Source organism: Auxenochlorella protothecoides (assembly GCF_000733215.1).
Source record: "Auxenochlorella protothecoides strain 0710 unplaced genomic scaffold scaffold108, whole genome shotgun sequence".
Taxonomy (NCBI): Eukaryota; Viridiplantae; Chlorophyta; class Trebouxiophyceae; order Chlorellales; family Chlorellaceae; genus Auxenochlorella; species Auxenochlorella protothecoides.
In genome coordinates this window covers 130591-151546 of record NW_011934241.1, presented here as the reverse complement: position 1 = coordinate 151546, position 20956 = coordinate 130591, and the positions used below count along the sequence as shown (strand labels likewise).

Sequence of the window (20956 nt, the reverse complement as noted above, 5' to 3'; positions counted from 1 at the left end):
TTACTAAACCGTCCCGATGGGGAGGGCCGGCCGTGTATCGGCCAACTTCAACGTGCACAGCAGTTTTGGTCCGACAGAGTTGGGTGGTGAGGAGTGATTGGGAGGGGGGGCTTGGGGAGGGGAGGGCGTGGTGGACCCAGGCTGCCAGTGCGCCCTCACGCCAGGGGGCTCGTGTGTCGTCGCTCCGCCAGCCGCGTCCGGATGGGTGGGAGCGATGGGTGCATGCAGGACAGCGACGCGGTGTGCACGGTGGCATGTGACGCCAGCTGCTGGGCTGCTGCTGCCAAGGCTGCGTTGGTGGGGGGCGCCCCCACACACCGGCTGCTGGGCGTGGGCATGGAGGTCTCCGCCGCCAGGTCAGACAACTCACCCATGCTCGTCATCTGAGCGAGGGAGGGAGGGGGGGGGGGGCGGGGGCGCATTGATGGGAGATGTGGAGAGGTAAGGAATGTTTCATGACGCGACTGAGGCAGAGGGTGTGACTGAGTAGGGGGCCACACGACCCTCTCACCTGGTTGAAGGAGCAGTTCTGCCGTGTGAAGACCTTCCGTGCCATCAGAGTGAGCAGGTCCTCGGGAGGCGCTGCAGAAGGTTTTTTGGGGGGGGGAGTGTGAGGTATGCGCGGCAGCTTGAATCGCTACTCCTCTGGTGCAAAGAAGCCAGGGTGGCAGCTCAGGAAGGGAGGAGGGCGTTGCCCATGCATGGTGTCCCCCAGAGAAGCAAAGCAGGGCGCAAAGATGCACACACCCTTCCCCACGTCCGTGCAAAGACAGTTGAGACGGGGCCAAACCATCGCCACCCCTCTCCTCCGCACCATGCACGTTGCCCATCTGCCGCTTGATCTTGGTGAAGTGGACGTGGTGGCCAGCCACCACCTGGGACAGCCGCCGCTGCACGATGCCGCCGCCCTCGCCGTCGGCCGACTGGGGGGAGTCGGGGTCGTCCGCCAACACCACCACCGCCGGGTGGCTGCGCAGGACGGTGAGCTTGCGGCCCAGGCTGAACTCGCGCTGCTCGCCCCAGGCCGGGGAGTCCGGGGGCGTGGGGATGGAGAGGCTGCGCGCATGGGCCGAGGCCCCCGGCGCGCCCTCATCCACAGAGCTGGAGCTGGCGGTGAACTCGGGGCTGGAGGCGATGGAGGGCTTGGCCTGGGCCGGGCGGCCGTCCGGGGTGTAGGGCCCGGAGAGGGAGGCGGTGTCGGAGGAGGTCCAGGCCCCTGCCGCGGGGCCCATGTCGCACTCCTCCCCGAAGTTGGCCCCCGACGGGGCCGGGGGGCCGCAGCAGCTGGAGGATTCGTGCAGGGACTCGGCGTCCTTGGAGGGACGGCAGATGGTGGCATCGGCCAGCACCGCATCGCGAGCGAGCTTCTCCCGGCCCAAGTAAGATTCCAAGGCCACCGACGGGGGGGGAGGCAGGGGCCGAGCCGCCGTAGCCGCGGCCCTCATTACTCCGGGCTTGGACACGGGCACAGCCTCGGGTGCCTGGATTTCCGCATGTTGGATGCCACTGTCCACGGTGCGGGGGGGCGCCAGGCAAAACAGGCTGGAAAAGCTCAAGGTGCGACGGGCCTGACGAGGGGGCTGACGCCGTTTGCTACCTGCCATGATTCCAGACTGAGTGGCGCCCAAGCAGGTGCCGAAAGCCCTCAAAAGGTGTAATGAAGCTGGGTTATTGTTGGGAACCACCACATCTGCCTGGCCAGTAAAGGCTCGGGGGGCCCCAAGCGTATACTGGGATTCGCCGACCCCTTCCCATGCCACGCGTGTCAAATCCGGGTCCGACCAAAAGAGCGAATCTGTGCCTGAACAGGGCTCAGGCGCTGGGATAGGCATGCTTTGGGCCCAACGCTTGTACGATGGGCTTCTTTATTAACACCTGGGCGTATGACTCTACTTTCGGGGGCCTCGAAGGCGTTTGGACGGCATTTCATAATGGGGACGGACCCAGTGACCTTGGGTCCACGTGACCAGGTTTGCCCATCTATTAGGAAGGCTGACGCACGTGAGCTTAGACCACGCGACCGTATTCCCGTACCCTCCCCAGGCCTAAGCCCGCCAGACTAATAATTGAGTGGCAAGAAGGCTCTCAATGGAAGCGCTGGGCTCTCGAATGTGACTTCCAACCCCCGCCCCAGACTCAGCCACACATGGTCGAAAGCGACGTTTGAGCAGAAGCCAGCTACCGTAGGGTGGCGATGCGAAGCTGCTCGGCAATCATCCTTGCTGCATGAAGTAATTCACTGGCTGCGAGGACATCATGTCACTCTCCTCAAGCGGAACTCTCATGCCGAAGGATGGTGTCCTGGCTTCGGCCATGCTTTGCGATTCGAGGCACTCCGGACCCCGGCACCCGAGTGCGGCACCCACCGATATGACTATGGGCACGGCATCCCCGCATGGCATGCAGGGATTTCTTACCCTTCAAGGATGCCACTGCATTTCATTGGTGATGACCGATGTCGTCTGACGCTAAGGATGCGTCCATCGCCTGACCAGCCCTTGAATCTTGGCAACCAGGGTACCAGGTTACATAGCATCCTGCACGCCTTGCCATCTAGCAAAAACTCAACGTCGGCAGCGTCCTTCCTGCATTCAGACTGGCCAGCTTGGGGCTGAAGGTGCTCTGGACTCGCACCTGCGGGCACCTCGCTCCCCTGCGTCCTGCAGAATCCACCAGGCTCCCGGTATGATCCTCTTAGATTTGGGGGGCTCCATCTACGCCCGGCCCCTCTCCAGCTTCTCCTCCAGTTTCTGCGCAGGCGAAATCCAACATTGTTGACCTGATTCGACTCGATGGAGAGGATGTACCAAAAGGGTGGGGTTCGTGGCAGCCCAGGGTTGACACCTGGTCACGGCGCGCGACGGCGCGCGGACATCGCACATCGCACCGAATCCTCACCTTGCGCAGCTGACGACCCAGCGCCGCTGCCAGTGGCGGTGGCACCGCGTTTCCGACCTGACGATGCTTGTTATGCACGTTGCCGTAGAAGCGATGCTTGTCCGGAAAGCCTGCGATCGGGAGTCACGGACTCCAAGGTGAAGTCTCGGTGCGTGCCGAGGTACAGTACGAATCCGGTCTGGTAGCGCCGATGATGCTGAGCCTTTGGCGCATGCGAGCACAATGCAAGGAATGCTGGTGTAGGGCTCAGGCAGTGCGATGCGCCGACGCCAGCGACAGGGTACGTTCCCGTGGCTTCATGCACCCGAAATCCCCAGTCAGACACGGATGTGCCTTCCGGATCCGCCCGCCCCAGGTGCAAACGGTCCACCCTCCAATACCCCCACCTCCTCGGCCTCACCCTGGGCGCGCGCGCACTCCCTCACGCTGACGATGCGATCCTGGGTAGGGTGGAACACCTGGCCCACCTTGCCCATGGGCTGGGGGTCAGTGGTGGAGGTGGGGAAGTGGCCGCGTGGGTCCAGGCGCCCAAACAGCCCACGCCAGCCGTTGTGGCGGTCGGCGGTGTTGGGCAGGCACCAGGGCACCAGGGGTTGGCCCTGATGATTGGGTGAAGGGGCTTGGAGGGGTGAGGTGTTTGCCAGGAACAACGCTGGAGTGGATGGCTGACCTGATAGGCGGCAGGCAATGGCAGCAGGCAATCGCAAGCTCACATTGAACTTCTCGCGCGAGGGGTCGCTCTTCACGATCTCCTCCAAGACACGCCAGTCAGCACCCGGGACGCCCTTGGGGATGCAGCTGCGGCGAGTGAGGAGAAGGAGGCCACATCATCTTAGATTCTTATGAAGTTTTCCCTGCTGTAGCAGTCAGGGCTTCGACTCTCTGCCTGAGCGCTGAGGCATCATGCAGATGCCGCTTTGCCAGCCAAAGTCGGACCAGAGGCATCCACCCAGCAAAGCATCCACCTTCCCAGACTCAAGTCCTTCTTGCGCACCGGCAGCGCTCTAGATTGAGCTCGTTCATGTTCTTGGAGATGTGGTCGTAAAGCGCCGGGCAGCCGCCACGAACAGCCCGCTGGAAGGCCGAAACCTGGCAGAAAAGGGATGCACGCCTGCTGAGCTGGTAGCCGCGATCACACCCGGCTGGCATGAGAGGCAGCCAGGCTCAAACGCAGCAAGCAGAGGCGCCCCATCTCTTTCCACCAGACCGACCGAGTCAATATCTACCACCGAACTCCCTCACAACTCGCCCGCCCCTCCCCACGAGCCCCTGCTCCTCACCGGCTCCCCCTGGTACTCCATCTCCTCCACGTCGTGCCCGTTGGCAATGACAGGAAGGTCGCTGATGGCATCGCGCACCGTGACAGGGCGCAGGGGGGCGCCCACCTGGCGAGGCGGGATGAGTGTTTGAGCGTCAGAGAGTGAAGCCCTTGGGGGTGCGGGAGGGGCATGCTGAGGTGTGGGCGTGCAATGTGCATGATGGAGAGGACACAGGTCAACCGGATTTTGGGCTGCACATGCGCGAGTGCAGTGGTATGCCCTTGTGTGAGAAATAGATTGAACTTCAAGGATCAGGCGTGCTGCCAACAGTTGAGACGGAGCACATCCATTTTCCAACAAGTGTTCCAATCACTTTCCCAACAACCAGAAGGCACAGGCATGCCTCCGTTTCATCCCACATGCGCGACCGCCCGCCGCCGGCCAACCCCCCGCCTTCACGCCGTTCCCTCTCACCGTCTGTGGTACGGCGGTATACTGCACGCCATTGGGCAGGTTGATGGTGAGCTGGGGGGTGCGGAATGCGTGCATCAGGCGGGGCCAGTCGGGCAGGCCCTCTCCGGGCGCCGCAGCCCAGATGAAAGTCCTCTTGCGGGACTGGGCCACGCCAAAGTTGCCGGCGTTGAGCACGCCAAAGCGAACCTGTGGTGGTGGAGAGGGGTGGGTATGAGCGGCTCGAGGGTGGGGGACCCGGCGGATTGAGCACCAGCTCCGGCGTGTGGAGCTTGGCGTGTGAATGATCATGGGCACGGCCGCCGTCCAGGAGGCGCGCAGTCCAACCTGTCCAGCACTCAGCATGCTCTGGATTGCAATCTAAGCTGGCGCCCTTGGACCCCCTCTCCCCTGCCACGGGACTTGGGCCCATCATCACTCACCTGCCATGGTCCGCCACCCTCCCCATTGCATCCAAACCACCACCCACCCTGCCCCCATCACGCACCTGGTACCCCATGTCCAGCAGGCAGCGCAGGGTGAGGCGGAAGGTGAAGGACTTGTTGTGGCTGACAAAGTTCCTCACGTTCTCCAGCAGGAAGTAGCGGGGGCGGTAGTAGTCGGCGTAGGACAGGAAGCTCATGACCATGGAGTTCTGGACCATGGACCAGTTGCCCTTGTTGAAGCGATTCATGCCGGAGTAGCCCTGGCAGGGCGGGCCGCCGCAGATGAAGTCCACCTCGCCCGGCAACGGCAGCGCCGCCACCTGGTCGGCGGGCAGGGCTTCGCTCTCGGCCACCGCCTCGGGGCTGGCCTGGCAGTCGTCGGCGCCGCCGCCCTTGACCATGGCGGCGTGCAGGAGCACATTGCAGTTGGCGCAGAAGGTCGCGGCGCGCGGGTTGTTCAGGCGGAAGGCCTCCGCCGCCGGGCGCTCGTACTCGATGGCCCAGCGCGCGTGGGCGGCCCCAGCCTGGTGCATGCCCTCTGACAGCCCGCCGCAGCCGGCGAAGATGTCCATGCTGGCCAGCGACACGCCGTCGTCGCCGGGGAAGGCGTCCACCGCCGCCTTGCCCTTGTCCGCGGCCTTGGCGGAGGCGGGGGCCGCGTTGGAGGCATCGGAAGCAGAGCCTGGGTGAGAGGGGTTGTTTTTGGGACAGGGAGGTTCAGAGGAAGGGTCGGGAGTTGTGGGCCAGAGCTTTCGGCATGCCCTGCTTGGCAAACGGCGCCTTGGCCTGGGCAGGAGGGGTTTGGGCCACATGGTGCCCTCAAAACACCAAGAGCTTCCGCTCGACGGGCACACACTTGATTCCCGTTGGAAGAGGACAGGACCAGTACCCGAGTTCGCCCCCCCCAAAATGACAAAGTCCCTCGCACATTCCTTGGCATGTCGAGTCTGCTCCCAATCCCCTAGACATCCGAGCCCCTCCCCAACAACCTTCCCAACCCACACCGTACCCACCCTTGGCCTGCTTCAGGTCCTCCGGCACCGGCCCAAACTCCCCGGTGGCGCGGTTGTAGGTGCCGATGCACTCAAAGGACGACACGGACAGCTCGCTGCCCGGGGGGCCCACGGTGCACGGCCCCTGGACGTCGACCACCTCCACCTCCACCTCCTCGGAGGAAGCATACACCTGTGGGAGCGGGAAAGGGGCGGTTGTTTGAGGGCAGTGTGCAGCGGCTGGAGTCGAAACTGGCCAGATTCTAGGCCGTTTCCACACACGAGCCCCTGCCAGCGCGCCATGCAGGGTCCCCATCCCAGCTCACCGCGTGGAAGGAGGGTGCCTCGTAAGCCTTGTCCTCATGGATGTCCTCGGGGCGGTAGAAGCGGCGGACGGTGAGGGTGCAGGCGGCGCCCTTGCCCTTGCCGCTGCTCTCCACGCCGATCAGCTGGGCGATGCCCCAGGCACGCAGGCCCACGTGGGAACCCTGCATCGGTGGAAAGTGGGGAACAACAAGTGGAGGGAGTGCCCTGGCAGAGTGACATGCACGACCCGAGACTACCTTTGGCAGCACCCCCAGACCTGCACGACGGCATGCCAGTCTGCAGGCCTCTTGTGCATGCCCTCCCACCGAGCCAGTCCTCATCCATGCCCTGGCACCCCTCCACAGCAGCAGGCTCTTTGAATTCGCCTCTTACAAATCCTCCCCCATGGCCGAGAAACACCTCCTCCCCCCCCATCCTCCCCCCCAGCAAGAGGAAGTCACCTTGTGGAAGCGGGAGTTGGAGAGGTACTCCGGCAGCTGCACGATGCTGCGCGCGCCCTCCACGGCGTCAAACACCTCCGGCCCCAGGAAGAGGAAGTCGCCGGGGAGGTAGCGCACGCCATCCTTGCGGAAGCCCTTGCCCTGCACCTGCACCCCGGTCTCGGGGATCTGAGGGTCGGGCAGGCGGCTGCCGAGCTGGAGGTCGGCGGGGGCGTCGCGGAATATGCCCTCCTCCGGCACGTACTGCCGCCTCCAGAAGTGGGTGAGGGGCGCGCCCTCCGCCGCCGCGGCGGCGTTGGCCTGGCGCAGCTCCTCGTCGGCGCGGAAGTATTCGCCGCGGCGCTTCTGGTCCCAGGCGCGCTCGAGCCGGCTGGCCGACACCAGCGCCGCCACGCTGGCCAGCGGCCTGGTGGGGGGGGGGCGTTGCGGCGCGGGCGGGGACAAGTGAGGTTGTTGCCCAAAGGGGTGCTGCGAGAGACGGCGACTAGGAAGGGGGGATCTCAGGGGTGGTGCGTCGTGGTGGCCAGAGCCTGGGCCGCAATAAAATCGTCGGACGACGCTGCGTCTCCTTGCACATGGATTACGGCATACACATCCTGACCACCATCCCCCTCACACACACACAAAGCACTTCTCTATTCACCCCTTCCTAAAATGCACACACTCGCAGACCTGGTCTCGTGACCCGTGGCGAGGAAGAGCTCGGCGGTGGAAGCGGCGTCGCCCAGCACCGTCTCGTGTCCGCGCACGAGCAGGCGGACCTGCACCTCCGCGTCGCCGCCCTTCCCTCCTTTGCGCTGCCACAGCGCCTGCACCAGGCCCAGCTGGGGCAGGCGGGGCGCGGCGTCCTGCCCTTCGTCCCCGGACACCGCCTCGTCCTCGTCGACGGGCGGGCCCAGCGCCACGGCGTCACCCAGGCGCAGCTCCAGGTCGCCCACGCGCGCGCCGGGGTAGAAGGTGCACCCGCCCTCCGTGCGCAGGGCCTCGCCGGTCCAGGCGACGACGGCGGCGGCGGGGGCCGCGCGTCGCGCGTGGGCGCCGCCGGCCATCTTCGCGACGGCCACGGGGACCGCGGGCACGGCCGCCAGCGCGCTCTCCTGCGCGTCCTCCTCGCCCTCGTCTGCATTCTCGTCCTCCTCCACCTCCCGCGCCACCACCCCCGCCTGGGCCTGCTGCTCGCCGGCCTCCACCTCGCCGGCCTCGGCCACCAGCGCGCCCGCGCCGGCCACGGTGAAGTAGCTCTGCCACACCGCCCTCACCATGGTGGTGGCCGTGGCGGTCATGGGCTTGGACCGGCCCCCCGCCGCGCGGTCCTGTGAGATGGGGGGGGGAGGGGGTGGTCTGGGAGATCCGGCACGAGGCGGCGCCAGAGGCGGGGAACTGAGCGACGGGTGGGCGTCGCTGTGCAGGATGCTGTTGCCCTCGGGATGATTCGACGCATGCCTTGGCGGCCCACACCAGGACAGCCACACGCACGCACACACACACCCCACCCTTCCCCCCGCCCACCTTCATGGGGTTGCGGTTGACGGCCGCGCCCGACCGCGCCGGCTTGGCCGCCGCACGGTATAGCTTGCTGTGGCGCACGTCCTGCATGTGCGCGCGCAGCGTGGTGGCAAAGGCGCTCTTGCGCACCGCCGCCACGGGCCAGGCCGCAAACTGGTTGAGCAGGATGGCGCCGTGCACCAACAGGTAGCGCTCCACAGCCTCGGGCTTCTTGAACAGCGCCAGCGCGGTGTCCGGCGAGGCCACCAGGCGCTTGACCACGTCGTTGAAGGAGAGCTTGGAGGCGCGGCTCTCCTCGCTCAGCCAGGTCAGCACGCGCGCCGCCAGGCGCGCGGTCTGCAGCACCGGACGGAACCAGGGCGCGTACTTGGCCGCGGGGACCGACAGGCGGTACCTGGGAGTGTGGGGGCGTGGGGAGGAGTGGGGGGTGGAGGGGTGGAGCAAAAGGCTTGGCAGGCTGGCGCTCTCTGTTTTGTGAGGAGTTTCATGTGCTGACAAGACTGTCATGAATCCATGGCAGGTGGGGTAGGCCGACGCTCGGGTTGGGAGGCAGGACTGAAGGGCCCCTCAAAAAGGGTGAAAGTCGGAGTCCCTGCTGTCCAGCAGCCACCTCCGCCCCTTCAACCCCCCCACACTCCCCCCCTTCCAGCAGCCTCACCAGGCGACGTCGGTGCGCAGGGAGATGAGGAGCATGTCGGGCCCCATCTCCACAACCCAGTCCTTGACCTGAGACAGGCACATGCGCACGCCAGCGGCATCCTCAGCCGGCGGCGTGGCGGAGGACGACCCGCCAGCGGCATCCTCGGCCGGCGGCGCGGCGGAGGACGACCCGCCAGCGCCCTCATCGACCGGCGCTGCGCTTTCCTCCTGCAGGGCCTGGCCCCCGGAGAAGTCGCCGTCGTCCTCGAGCACCACACCCGAGGCGTACAGCTCCACGCTCGGGTCCACGCCGGCCCACATGGGGAGCAGCTCCAGGGAGGCCAGCCACCCCTCGGCATTGTACACGCTGAAGTCCGTGAGCAGGCGACGCGGGAGGGTCTCCGGGTCCGCCCCGCCCCCCAGCTCCTCCTCGTCCGCCAGCAGCAGCTCGTCCACCTCCTCCTCCTCCTTGGCGTAGGCCAGGGGCGCGGGGTAGTCATTCGCAATCTCCTCCGCCGACACCTGGACATAGGCGGGGCCGCGCGACTTGGCGCCGCCCCGCGCCGCGCGCGCGGCGGTGGCGTCCATCTGGGCCTGCAGCTGGCGCGCAAAGTCGGCGTCGGCCAGGGTCTGGGCGTCCTCGTCTGCCGGAGCCGCCTCGGGCCGGGTGTCGTCCCTGATGTGGATGCCGGTGGCACCAGGGCGCTGCACTCCCACATACTTGTAGCTGGCGGCCTGTTCAGAAAAGGGGGGCGGGGTGCGGTTGAGAGGTTGGGTGGTCAGTGGTGGGGTGGGCGCATTGGCCGCAAGCAGGGGAACGGAAGCATAGATTCCGTCCCTTCAGAAGTCAACGATGCCCAACCTAAAAGTCCACTGACCTCCTTCACCAGCGCCTTCCCGCACTCGGTCAGGAGGTACTTGAGGCCCTTTGGCCCGCTCACGTCATCCAGCTTGGACAGCTGGAAAGGGGACACGGGAGGGTGCATGTTGCTGGCAGCATGGTGCATGCAAGGCCATGGTTGAACTTTGACCATGGGTCCTAAAGGGTGAAGTGCAGGATCTGAGCCCTCCTGCGCACTGCCCCACACCAGCACCTGCGCCCCACCCCTCCCACCTGGGCGATGACCAGCTTGGCATTGATGAGCAGGGCCTCCCGGGCGCTCGCGTAGCCATGGTCCAGCTTGGAGCGGGCCAGGCGGAGGATCACTTCGTCCAGGCTGGCCTCAAGGTCACCCCCCTTGGCTGGAGACAGCGCCAGGCACACCTGCCGGGAAGTGAATGGCAGCATTTGATGCGTTTGTTCAGCCGAGCTGGGCAATGGGTTCATCTGGCATTGCTTGGTGGCAGTGGCCGCATGCTACACGGAGTTATATAAGTGAGGGGCTGGTCCTACATATCCCTGAGACTCACATTCTAACCCCCACGACACACACATAGCCCCAGAACACTCACCTCCCGGACGAGGGCTGCCTGCACAAACAGGTTCCCAAACGTCTTCTTGTACCCCGGCGCCGGCTTGAGCAGGATGTACTCTGCCAGCGGGGTGGAAAGCACCACCTGTGCCTCAGGCCCCGCATCCACTTCCAGTCGGAAGCCAGTCACGGGACCGCACGCCGCCACGGAGGCGCCGGAGGCCTTGGTGGTGGGGCCGGCGGCGGGGAAGACCACCCCTGCGCGGGGCAGGCAAGGAAGGGTGGGTGAGCAAGGCATCAGAGGCTGGCTCAGACCATGTTTGCGGCCCAAATCCCACGCTCTCCACCCCTAATATCTCCGAAACATATTGAAGCATGACCGTGCGCACCGGACAGGATCAGCTCCACGCCCATCCCCGCCTCAATGCTGAGCACCGGCTCGTGGATGCCCTTGGGGGTGGCCAGCGTGAAGTCCCCGATGCGGCGACGGGGCAGGCCCTCGCCCTCCTCCTTGACATCGCCACGCGTGAGCTCCAGGGCCTCAGCCTCTGAGGCGGCCTTGGTATACTCCTTCACCGCCAGGCGCTGCTCGCGGGCGCTGGGCAGGGCGGAGGCTTCATCCTTCAGTTTCAGGTTCTGAGTGCCGGAGAGGTCGGGGAGGGGATGGGCACCGCTTTCTTAGACGCCATGTGCTTGGCGGACTACATTGCCAAGGCCGCGCTACAGGCCCCCACTGCTGGAAAACGACCAGCACCCAGCAAGCCACCCCCAGAGCGCAACACTCGCCTGTGCAGCCTGACGCCCAGATCCGACGGTGACTTCGGGCTTCACAATCGCTTCCGATGCGTCACCCCGAGCCTTCTTGGCAGTGTCTTTCGCGGCGAGGTCGCCAGCCCGCTTGCTGGCTCCCTCCTTTCCGAGGGGCTCGGTGATACCTGGGAGGGGAGGGGAGGGTGGCGGAGTCCGAACCCGACTGGCAACGACCGAAGCATGGCAATCAATCAGATCGCATCCACGCGCCAAACCCCAGCTGCAAACCCACCGGCGACCATGGCTTCCACGGAGCTCTGCTTGCCCACGGCCAAGTAGCCTGCGTTCGAAAATGACACGGTGGCCGATCGCGCAAGGAGGGCGATGCAGGCATACCCGATGCATGTAACTTTATTGATCGCAATACATCAAAGGTGCTGTACCCGCAATACAGTGTCCACCCTTGGCTACCTTTGGACTTGGAGGGAGGCATGGGGGTCAAGCGGGAGGGTCGAAGACGACTGTGCACCGCAATGCACCCTTGGATTGCAGGATGACAAGCAACCCTGCGTATTCAAGTGTGTCTTGGCGAGCCGAGGAGCCCTCATGGGCATCCAGCTGTGGGTTGCCGGAAATCGAAATTCAATCGAGCATAGGCATGGTTTCCTGCCCGGATCCCCAGCTCGATTCCCGCGCCTTCCAGCTGCCCGCGAGGACAGCGAGAAAAAGAATATACCCTTCCAAAAACCACTCTGGGAGCACATGACGCTCGGCGCCACCCACGCGGCTCACGCGCGACTCATCAGCATCACGCACCGGAAACTATGTCTGCCCTGTTCGACTTCCGTGCCTTCTGCATTGTCCTCCTCCTCGCGGTCTGCTCCTGCACCTTCGTCAAGACCAAAGGTGCGGGACACGTCGTTTCTCACCGTCAGCTTCTGTCGACTCGGCCGACCAGCTCCCAGTACCGACCGTGCTCCCCACCCCCTCACCTTCCCACACCTTGCAGCCCCCAGCGTCCTCAGCCAGAAGACCGGGTGGGTGGGGTTCCTGGGAGGGGTCCGGAATTGTCCCGCCGGGGTGCGGTCTGAGCCGGGGTATCTCCTTGACTGCGCCGCACTCCGATCGCCACTCTCACCCTCCCTCGCACCCGTCCTCCTCCCTCCCATAGGTTCCGAGGCCTGTTCTGGAAATTTGCACGCGTGGGAGAACGGCTGAGCCCCTGGGTGTCCCTGGCCTGCATCGGAATGGCGATGTCCACCCTCTTTGTATGAGCACACAGAGCCTGACCCCTAGCGACGCCGCCGCGGCGGCCCTGGGCCCCACTGTGGTGGCCCTGCCGCGCGCGCCCGGCGGCGCCACCAAGTTCTGCCAGCTGTCCCGCCTCACGCCCTGGTGCGCCCCCAGCTTCGACGACAGCCAGGATGACGATGACCTGTCCAACCTCTCCGCCTCCTCCAGCTCCGGCAGCAGCGTAGCGCCGGCGACGGAGTGGGAGGAGGAGACCCCGGTCACGCGCGACGACCTCTCCGTGCCCTCCGAGCGCGTCCTCGCCAGCAGGCCTTCCCTCCTCCGCGCCTCCATGTCCTCCCCTGACCTGGGCCGGATGCTGGCGCCCCTGGTCAGCCCCGCCGTGCACCGCCCGCGGTTGAAGGAGTCGGCGCTGTGGCGCGGGCCGCGCCCTGACGCCGAGGCCGTGCAGTGGAGGGACGTGAAGGGCGTGCGCAGGCTGCACTCCGTCCACATCTTCGAGCTCATCCCGGAGGAGGTGGAGCTGCGCACGCCCCACCGCCAGGGCTGCTGCGTCGTCATGTGAAGCGCTCGTCATGTGAAGCGCTCGCCGTGTGAAGCGCTCGCCGTGTGAAGCGCTCGCCGTGTGAAGCGCTCGCCGTGTGAAGCGCGCGCTGCGGCCGGCGCCCCAGATTTGAAGGGCCGTCCCTTGGTTATTTATCCGGCCCTTATTTTATTCCATCATGAGGCGCTCTCCCGTTCAGCATGCTCCCATGGCCCCTAGCTCTCTCCCCTTTTTTATTGATCGCCGTGCACGGCCCGTCGCTGTCCCTCCTCTTCTCCACGAGACCATCCGAAAGGTGGTGCCTTCCACGCAGCGCGCCCTGCGGCCCCTTGTTTTGGCCCTCTTGCGGGCGTTCACCGCTTGCAGGCTGAGCAATGTCTCGCCGAGCGGTCAGGTGTGAATGTACATCGAACTTGTAATGAAGCACTGGAAGCTGGCACGCGCGAGCACAGAAAATCTAATTCTTTGCGCCGCGGCAAGCAAGGGTGGACGAGGAAATATTGGGAAACCAGGCACAGCGCGAGGGAAGGGCAGCGAAGGGCGGGGCTCCCTTGCCCTCGTCAGTCCGCTGCCCCCCCCCCCCGCACCCTCAACATCCAAGGCATCGCACTGCCACGAGGGATAGGAACCAGTCCGCCGGCGCCTCCTCCCCGCCTCAGGGGTCGGGCAGGAGCGCGAGCTCGAAGGCGACATCGGCGTCGCCGACGCGTAGGCTCTGCTCCTCCCGCGCCAGCACGCCGGTTGCGGGCACCTGCTCCAGGCGCAGCGCGCGGCCCAGTGCGTCGGCCACGGCGTCGGCCTCGGCGCGCAGCGCGGCGCGCAGGCGCTCCTCGGCCTCGCCGGCGCCGCGCAGGCACAGCACCACCTGCACGGGGTCGCCGGCCTGCAGGCCCGCCTTCTTGCGCAGGCGCTGCACGCGGTTGACCGCCTCGCGCGCCAGGCCCGCGCCCTCCAGCGCCGCGTCGCTGGCCAGGTCCAGCACCACCAGCACTTCCCCGTCGCCCGCGGCGTCCTCGGCGGGCGCGCCGCCGTCGGCCGGCGCCGCCCCGCCGCGGAAGCTGCGTACGATTTTGACGTCGCCGGGGCCCAGGCGCTCGCCGGCCACGACGACCTCCCCTTCGAGCTCGAAGGCCAGGATCTGGTCCTGGGTCAGCGCGGCCACGCCCGCGGCCACGGCGCCCATGCGCTTGCCCAGGCGCCGGCCCAGCACGCCCCACTCCGGCGCGGCGGACAGCGAGCAGAAGCGCAGCGGGTCGGCGCAGACCTTCAGGGCGCGTGCGTTGCACTCCTCCGCCACGTAGGCGGACAGCGGGCCGGAGATGTCGGCCAGGAAGTCGGCGTCGGGGTGCACCACCGTCAGCCGCGCGACGGGGACCTTGACGCCGCGCGCGTGGCGGTCGCGGATGGTGCGCGCCAGCTCCACCACCGTCGTCATGCGGCGCACGCTGTCCTGAATCTGGGCGTCGCCCTCCTGCGCGTCCTGGGCCTGCGGATTTGGGTTTCGTTTTTTTTGTGGGGGGGGGGTCGTAAGGGTTTGGGATTCTGCAGGATTGTGTGAAGCTCTGAGAGAGGTTCCAGGGGTGAAAGGGTCGCGTTCACAACACACGAATGGCATCGAAGACATACACACAAGCACGCCTTGCCCTGTGTACTGAACTGCACACCACCCCATACCCCCCCCCACCAACTCTCTGTACCTTGGGCAGGTCGCGGAGGTGGATGGAGACGGGCGCGTCCGGCCCCAGCGCGCGGCGCAGGTTGCCGTACATGGCCTCGGTGAAGAAGGGAGTGAAGGGGGACATGATCGAGCAGACGTCCAGCAGGACATCGAAGAGCACGGCCAGGGCCTGCCCGGCGTCGCGCGTGCCGCCGCGTCCCTTCAGCCGCCGGCGGTTGAGCCGCACATACACGTTGGTCAGGTCATCGATGAAGCGGACAAGGTACGGGACCACGGTGTAGAGCCGGTAGGCGCCCATCTCAGCGTGCACGTAGGCTGCCAGCGAGCGCGTGGCGGCCCGGATCCAGCGGTCCAGCACATTGGTGGACCCCGAGGCGGCGCCGTAGTCGGGCGAGGCAGGGTTAAAGGCCTCGCCTGTCTCGCCCTCCCACCGCCGCACGTTCTGGACCAGGAAGCGGTACGCGTTGTACCAGGGCAGGAACACGTCCTTGACCACGCCAAACACGCCGTCCTCGCGGAACTTGAGCGTCTCCGCGCGCACCACGGGGGAGTTGATCAGGTAGAGGCGCAGCGCGTCTGCGCCGTACTTGTGCACCACCTCCATCGGGTCCTGGAAGGGTCGTGGTGGCGGTGGTGGGGAGGGGGGGAGGTGGATGAGGGACCCATGCTGGGATTGCTGGAGCGACCAAGGGCAGAGTCATGCATGAGGCTGGGAAGAGACGAGACAACGTCGGGACAGCAGCCCCACTTGCCATTCTTGACATGCCCAGAACCAACTCCATGTGCACAGGCCTCTTCCCGGACCCCACGGCCTTGCACTCCCTGGTTCCTGTCGCACCCAAGACATCCAAGCCGTAGCTGCCCTCCCCATGCTCAACCAGTCAACCATCCGCACCCACACACCGGATAGTTCTTCAGGCGCTTGCTCATCTTCTTCCCATCGGCGGCCAACACCAGGCCGCTGCAGATCAGGTTCTTGAACGCGGGCTTGTCGAAGAGGGCGGTGGAGAGGACCATGAGGGTGTAGAACCAGCCCCGGGTCTGGTCGAGCCCCTCGGACACAAAGTCCGCGGGGAAGGTGGCGGCAAAGGTGTCCCGGTTCTCAAAGGGGTAGTGCTTCTGGGCGTAGGGCATGCTGCCGGACTCGAACCAGCAGTCAAAGACTTCGTCCACGCGCCGCAGCACGCCCCGGCCGTCGGCAGCGGGGATGGTCAGCTGGTCGATGAAGTGGCGGTGCAGGTCCGTCACCTGAGCAGAGTGAGGGTTGGGAGGCGGGGCAGGGGGGGCTCCATGAATGGGTGGACTGGACGATGCAAGGTGGAAAAGGGGGGATCCAAGGCTGGGCTGACTCGTGGGAGCAGGGGTAGGGACCTACACCCTGAGTTCAGCATCGCCACAACAGCCACGACTACGCACCAGGAAGTTCACAGACCGGGCGTACGACCTACACAGCGACTCCAGTGCCACCAGCGCAAGCCGGCCCAAATCCCCTCGCCCACCCCAACTGAAAAGCTCCGGCCCACCTTCTCGCCAGTGCGCGCCTCCAGCTCGGCGATGGAGCCTATGACCACGACCTCGGAGAAGTCCTCTGACACCCAGATGGGCAGGGGGGTGCCCCAGAAGCGGGAGCGCGAGATGGCCCAGTCCCGCGCGTTCTCCAGCCAGTTGTGGAAGCGCTTCTCCTGCACGAAGGCCGGCACCCAGGACGTCTGCCGGTTGTTGGCCAGCAGGCGGTCCTTGATCTCCTCCACGCGCACAAACCAGGAGGGCACCGCCTTGTACAGGAGCGGCGTGTCGGAGCGCCAGCAGAAGGGGTAGGAATGCACCAGCTGGCCCTGATCCACCAGGCGGCCAGCCTCCTTGAGCCACTTGATGATGCCACGGTCCGCATCCTTTATAGAGCAGGGGGGGGGGGGGTTGAGGGGTTGGCTTGGGACGTGGAAGGATCAGGAAGGGCTAAAGATGAGCACAGGATGGTGCCTGTTGTCCACCACGCGTGTGTGCCTGCTGCGATCACCCTGCGGCCCCGTGCAAGCCCGCCATCCACTGATAACCACTCCGTACCTTGACATACTGGCCCGCAAAGTCGGTCACCTCCGCGGTGAAGCGTCCAGCGGCATCCACTGGGCAGGGCAGGTCCTCTCCCTTGGAGATGACACCTGTGGATTGGGGAAGGGTCGGGGCGGGGGGCCCGGGATACGAACTTCAGGGTTGAACTCGCCCATACGGCTTGCAAACACCACGTGCCCGTGCCATGGACCAGAATGCTGCAGCTGCAATGCCTCCGGCATGTTCAGTCTTCAAGCGGTTGAGCTCAGGGAGGGCCCAGCCCCCTCACAATAGAGGTGTCAGAAAAATAACAGGTGCTGTGTCATCACCACATGCCGCGCTGCAGCGCACTAGTCCCTCTAGAAGCCCTGCACCCACCCCCCTTGTACTCTCACCCGAGGCCAGGCACACGCGATAGTCCTCCTCCCCGAAAGCCGGGGCCTGGTGAACCACCCCTGTGCCGGAGTCGGCGGTGACGTAGGTGTCCACGTTGACTTTGAACGCGCCGTGCTGCTTCAGGTGCGCAAAGTAGGGGAAGGCGGGGGCGTAGGTCCGCCCCGCCAACTCCGCGCCGGGGAAGCGGGCCAGCACCTGGAAGCCGGCGGGCGCCGCCGCGCCCTCCCCTGCGTCCTTCTTCTTCTTGGCCCCGGCCTTGGGGGGCAGGGCGCCGGGGATCTCCGACAGCCGGCTCTCCAGCACAATGTAGACCTGGCCGCTGGCGGGGTCCCTCACCCGCACGTACTCCAGCGTGGGGTGCACGCAGAGCGCGAGGTTGGAGGGCAAAGTCCAGGGTGTGGTGGTCCAGGCCACCAGCGCCGCGCCTTCCTCGTCGCCATCCAGGGGGAAGGCCACGGAGACGCAGGGGTCGCTGACGTCCTTGTAGTTCTGCCCCGCCTCGAAGTTGGACAATGGGGTGGACAGGCCGGTGGAGTAGGGCATGACCTGGGGAGGGGCCGGGAGTGGGTGAGGTTAATGTGGGAGGGTGAAGGGGGTTCCTTTGGGTGGGCGCCCTAAGCTGAACGGGGGCAGGAGGAGCAGCGTATGCAGGCAAGCTGGCCGGGAGGCGACGCTGCCCCATCCAAGGCTTCAGATGCAACCAGCTGAGGAATCACACGGGATGGTGCGCTCAGACACTACAGCGGTTGAGCTCAATGAGCGGCATGTGGATGCCCACCCTCACAATAGAGGTGTCAGAAAATAGATTAGGCTGTGCTCATCACGGCGGCGCAATCCTTTGTTCCCAGAAGACAGGTAAGTATGGGGAAGCTGCAGAGCATTTTTTTGTGTGTGGGGGGATTACACACGATCCCACCAAGCCATATCCACTCCCAAGCCACATATCGGCGGTCTGCAGCACCTCTGCGCAATGCACCCGGCCCATCTCCCCGGGTAGCTGCGTGCCCACCAACAACCTTGAAGCCGCGGTAGACCAGGCCCTTGTCAAAGAGCTGCTTGAAGGCGTACCAGACGCTTTCCATGAAGGAGGGGTCCATGGTCTTGTAGTCGTTCCGGAAGTCGATCCAGCGCCCCATGCGCGTGACCACCTTCTCCCACTCGCCAGAGTAGCGCATGACGATGGCCCGGCACGCCTCGTTGTAGGTGTCGATGCCGATAGCCAGCACGTCGTCGCGGGTGGTGATGTTCAGCTGCTTGTCAATCTCATGCTCCACGGGCAGCCCGTGGCAGTCCCAGCCGAAGCGGCGCTCCACGTGGTGCCCCGTGCAGGCGGCGTACCGGGTGACAATGTCCTTCAGGGTGCCTGCCAGGAGGTGGCCGTAGTGGGGCAGGCCCGTGGCGAAGGGGGGGCCGTCGTAGAAGGAGTACTCGGGGGAGCCCTTGGTGCGCTCCAGCTGGGCCCTGAAGGCGTCGATCTCGGTCCAGAAGGCCAGCACAGCCTCCTCCTCCGTGGGGAAATGGTAGTCCTTGCCCTCCTTCACATCCTGCAGCCCGCAGGTCGGGGCTCCGGCCATGGCCTGTCGGGAAGGGGCGGGAAGGGGACCGATGAGGCTTGGAAGCGTGCATACGGCCAGCCTTCACACTGCGAGGCGATGAAGGCCATCGAACCGCCGGAGAGCTATACAGAGGGAATTATTCACAAGTCGTTTTGTAACGCGGCGCTGCGCGGTGCGCCCCACCCCTGTGGCCCCCCACCTACCTGGGCGAGCGGTGCCTGATGGCACGTACCAGGTCGGCGATCGGATAGAACCAGATCGCAGGGCGTGTACGCCCCAATACACCTTTAGTGATTTGGTTCTGTCACCACTCGGGTCACTTCCAATCCAAGGGTGCAGAGAACCACGAGTCCAGGCGGCAGCAAGTGGCTGCTGCGTGCCATGCTGGTTCCAGCTCAGCACGGGAAATCCGACCATTGGCCCCCTAGGGAGAAGAAAAAGCATCTTGCGCACCTCTTCACGCAGCAGTGCTTTCAAATCAGTGTGATGTGGATGGATAGGAATGTCTGCTGCTGCTGATTCCAGTGTGCTGAGGGCAGCACGGAACAAGTGCTACCAGGTGATGGAGGGTGGTGAATGGGTTGAGTGAGGCCTGACACGCCAATCTTCACCTTGAAGAGCCTCATCCTTGTGTGTTCGAAATCCCATCTTGCAGGCCAGGGACAAGTTCTACTCGTGCTTGGAAGGTAGCGGTGCGGAATTCCGGCCGGGCAAGGAGGCCCCTCTGGCGTGCAAATCTGTCCGAAAGGAGTACGAGGCCTCTTGCAAAGCCTCCTGGGTGAGGCGGATCTTGTTGCAGTCATGCTGCTTCCATCAGTGAATCTCGGCTTGTCGAAGCGGGCGCATGTGGTGCTGGCTGTTGAAATGAGGGACATCCATCATCGGGGCCTGGCCCAACAAGAGCTCCCTTCCTGCCCAACCCCAGGTGAAGCACTTTGACACTTTGCACGACAAGCGGCTGCAGCTGGCCCGGACACTGCAGACCAACATCAGCCGTTCGTCGGCCTCAAGCAAGGGCAGCCTCGCAGGCGCCCCTCAGAGGTGATGAGCCGGCGATATGAGGATGAGGACAGGCGGGGCGGCCAACCCTACGCCCGACATGATGACGACCGAGGGGAGCGGCGTGGTGAGCGGGATCTGGAGCGCCACGCACGGGACGGCTCGCGCGAGGACCGGCGGTATGGGCGGGATGACGATCGCCGCAGGGCCCGCAGGGATGACAGCCGGGACCGGGATGGGCGCGGGGCCAAGCGGCGGCGCAGCAGGTCGCGGACGCCCCCGCCGCCGCCCTTCCCGCCCCCACCCGAGGACGTGCCGCCCCTCGCCCCCCCTGCCCCCTCCGCCGGTCCCAGGACCCGCACCGCCGCCGCCACCGCTGGCCCCGCCGCCCCCGCCCAGCCTGCCGGCCGGCGCGCCGGAGTTGGATGGCGAGGTGACGGCAGACGAGATCCGCATGATGGCCGCCATGGGCATCCCCTTTGTGAGTGCGAGGGGAATTCTGGGTTGGGCGTGGGAGACCGAGCAGACGCCGCGAGCATCCTGCGACGGAGGGTACAGGAGCATCCTGGCTGCTGATTGCGATGCGTTTTGGTGCCTGGCTCTGACATGTCCACCGCCACCCTTCCTAGCGTCTCATGCATCTCCCCTGTCCCGCTGAGCAGGGGTTTGACACCACCCAGGGCAAGCAGTCGGACGATCCCAGGACCAGCGTGGGCGCCGTCAAGGTCAAGTCGACCCGCCAGGCCCGCCAGTTCATGAATCGCAGGGTGGGTGACCGGGACTGCGGCTCATGCCTGCCGGTGCAAGCTGTTCGGGGGGGTGTTTGACCGCCAGTGCGGGGAGGGGGGCTTTGGCTCGGGCATTGCAGCCCCCGTGCCAGGTGGGACCTCACTTGGTCTCGACCGCAAGCACAGACCGTGATGCCACCCGCTCGACCACCCACATCCAGGGCGGCTTCAACCGACCTCTTCCCGCCGAGCGGACAGGCCAAAAGGTGGCCGGCGACTGAGTACACCTGCACACCTCTCGATGCAGCGCAAACCCTGCGCCGCCGCTCTTCCTCCCCCGACGGTTCCATGGAGGATACCCTGGTTCACCCCGATACATTGTTGTCTGGTGCTGTCCACAACCCTTCCCTCCCTCTGCTGGCTCTCACTCGCTGGTCAGGCAGCGCTTGTACATCGCACACATGGATGCGCGCACGTGTCAGTGTCGGTGCAACGGGAAGGAAGCGAAAGGGAGGCATGTGCGACGAGTGTGTGAGAGTGGGGAGGACCCCGGCGACTCGCCCAGGCGGAAAACGGCGCGGAAACTACCCGAATGCTCCGAGCGCTGCGTGGCAACTCTCCATGTGAAGTCAAGCA

General features: G+C 65.5%; 4 protein-coding genes across 4 annotated transcripts; 2 read left to right on the top strand and 2 right to left on the bottom strand.

Annotated features, from left to right (window-relative positions):
• Positions 1 to 155: 155 nt before the first annotated feature.
• On the bottom strand, positions 156 to 11421 carry F751_0519 (DNA (cytosine-5)-methyltransferase 1B; the record flags this gene model as incomplete). Its single annotated transcript, XM_011400086.1, has 23 exons — positions 156 to 383; positions 512 to 582; positions 815 to 1506; positions 2888 to 3008; positions 3299 to 3497; positions 3612 to 3696; positions 3893 to 3987; positions 4179 to 4283; positions 4632 to 4817; positions 5116 to 5735; positions 6058 to 6238; positions 6372 to 6533; positions 6813 to 7218; positions 7485 to 7795; positions 8021 to 8125; positions 8322 to 8712; positions 8977 to 9692; positions 9836 to 9916; positions 10072 to 10221; positions 10410 to 10627; positions 10759 to 11005; positions 11183 to 11304; positions 11412 to 11421. The coding sequence occupies 23 exons, from the start codon at positions 11419 to 11421 to the stop codon at positions 156 to 158; spliced, it is 5502 nt and encodes a 1833-aa protein (XP_011398388.1).
• Positions 11422 to 11943: 522 nt separating this feature from the next.
• Positions 11944 to 13539, top strand: F751_0518 (Protein kish-A; the record flags this gene model as incomplete). Its single annotated transcript, XM_011400085.1, has 5 exons — positions 11944 to 12025; positions 12129 to 12156; positions 12291 to 12345; positions 12486 to 12887; positions 13516 to 13539. 5 exons carry the CDS (start codon positions 11944 to 11946, stop codon positions 13537 to 13539), a joined length of 591 nt encoding a protein of 196 aa, XP_011398387.1.
• Positions 13540 to 13569: 30 nt separating this feature from the next.
• On the bottom strand, positions 13570 to 18611 carry F751_0517 (Isoleucine-tRNA ligase, cytoplasmic; the record flags this gene model as incomplete). The annotated part of the gene is made up of 8 exons (XM_011400084.1): positions 13570 to 13863; positions 13981 to 14400; positions 14612 to 15202; positions 15496 to 15840; positions 16116 to 16484; positions 16657 to 16751; positions 17037 to 17583; positions 18054 to 18611. 8 exons carry the CDS (start codon positions 18609 to 18611, stop codon positions 13570 to 13572), a joined length of 3219 nt encoding a protein of 1072 aa, XP_011398386.1.
• Positions 18612 to 19095: 484 nt separating this feature from the next.
• Positions 19096 to 19638, top strand: F751_0516 (hypothetical protein; the record flags this gene model as incomplete). The annotated part of the gene is made up of 3 exons (XM_011400083.1): positions 19096 to 19152; positions 19249 to 19371; positions 19519 to 19638. The coding sequence occupies 3 exons, from the start codon at positions 19096 to 19098 to the stop codon at positions 19636 to 19638; spliced, it is 300 nt and encodes a 99-aa protein (XP_011398385.1).
• Positions 19639 to 20956: the final 1318 nt, after the last annotated feature.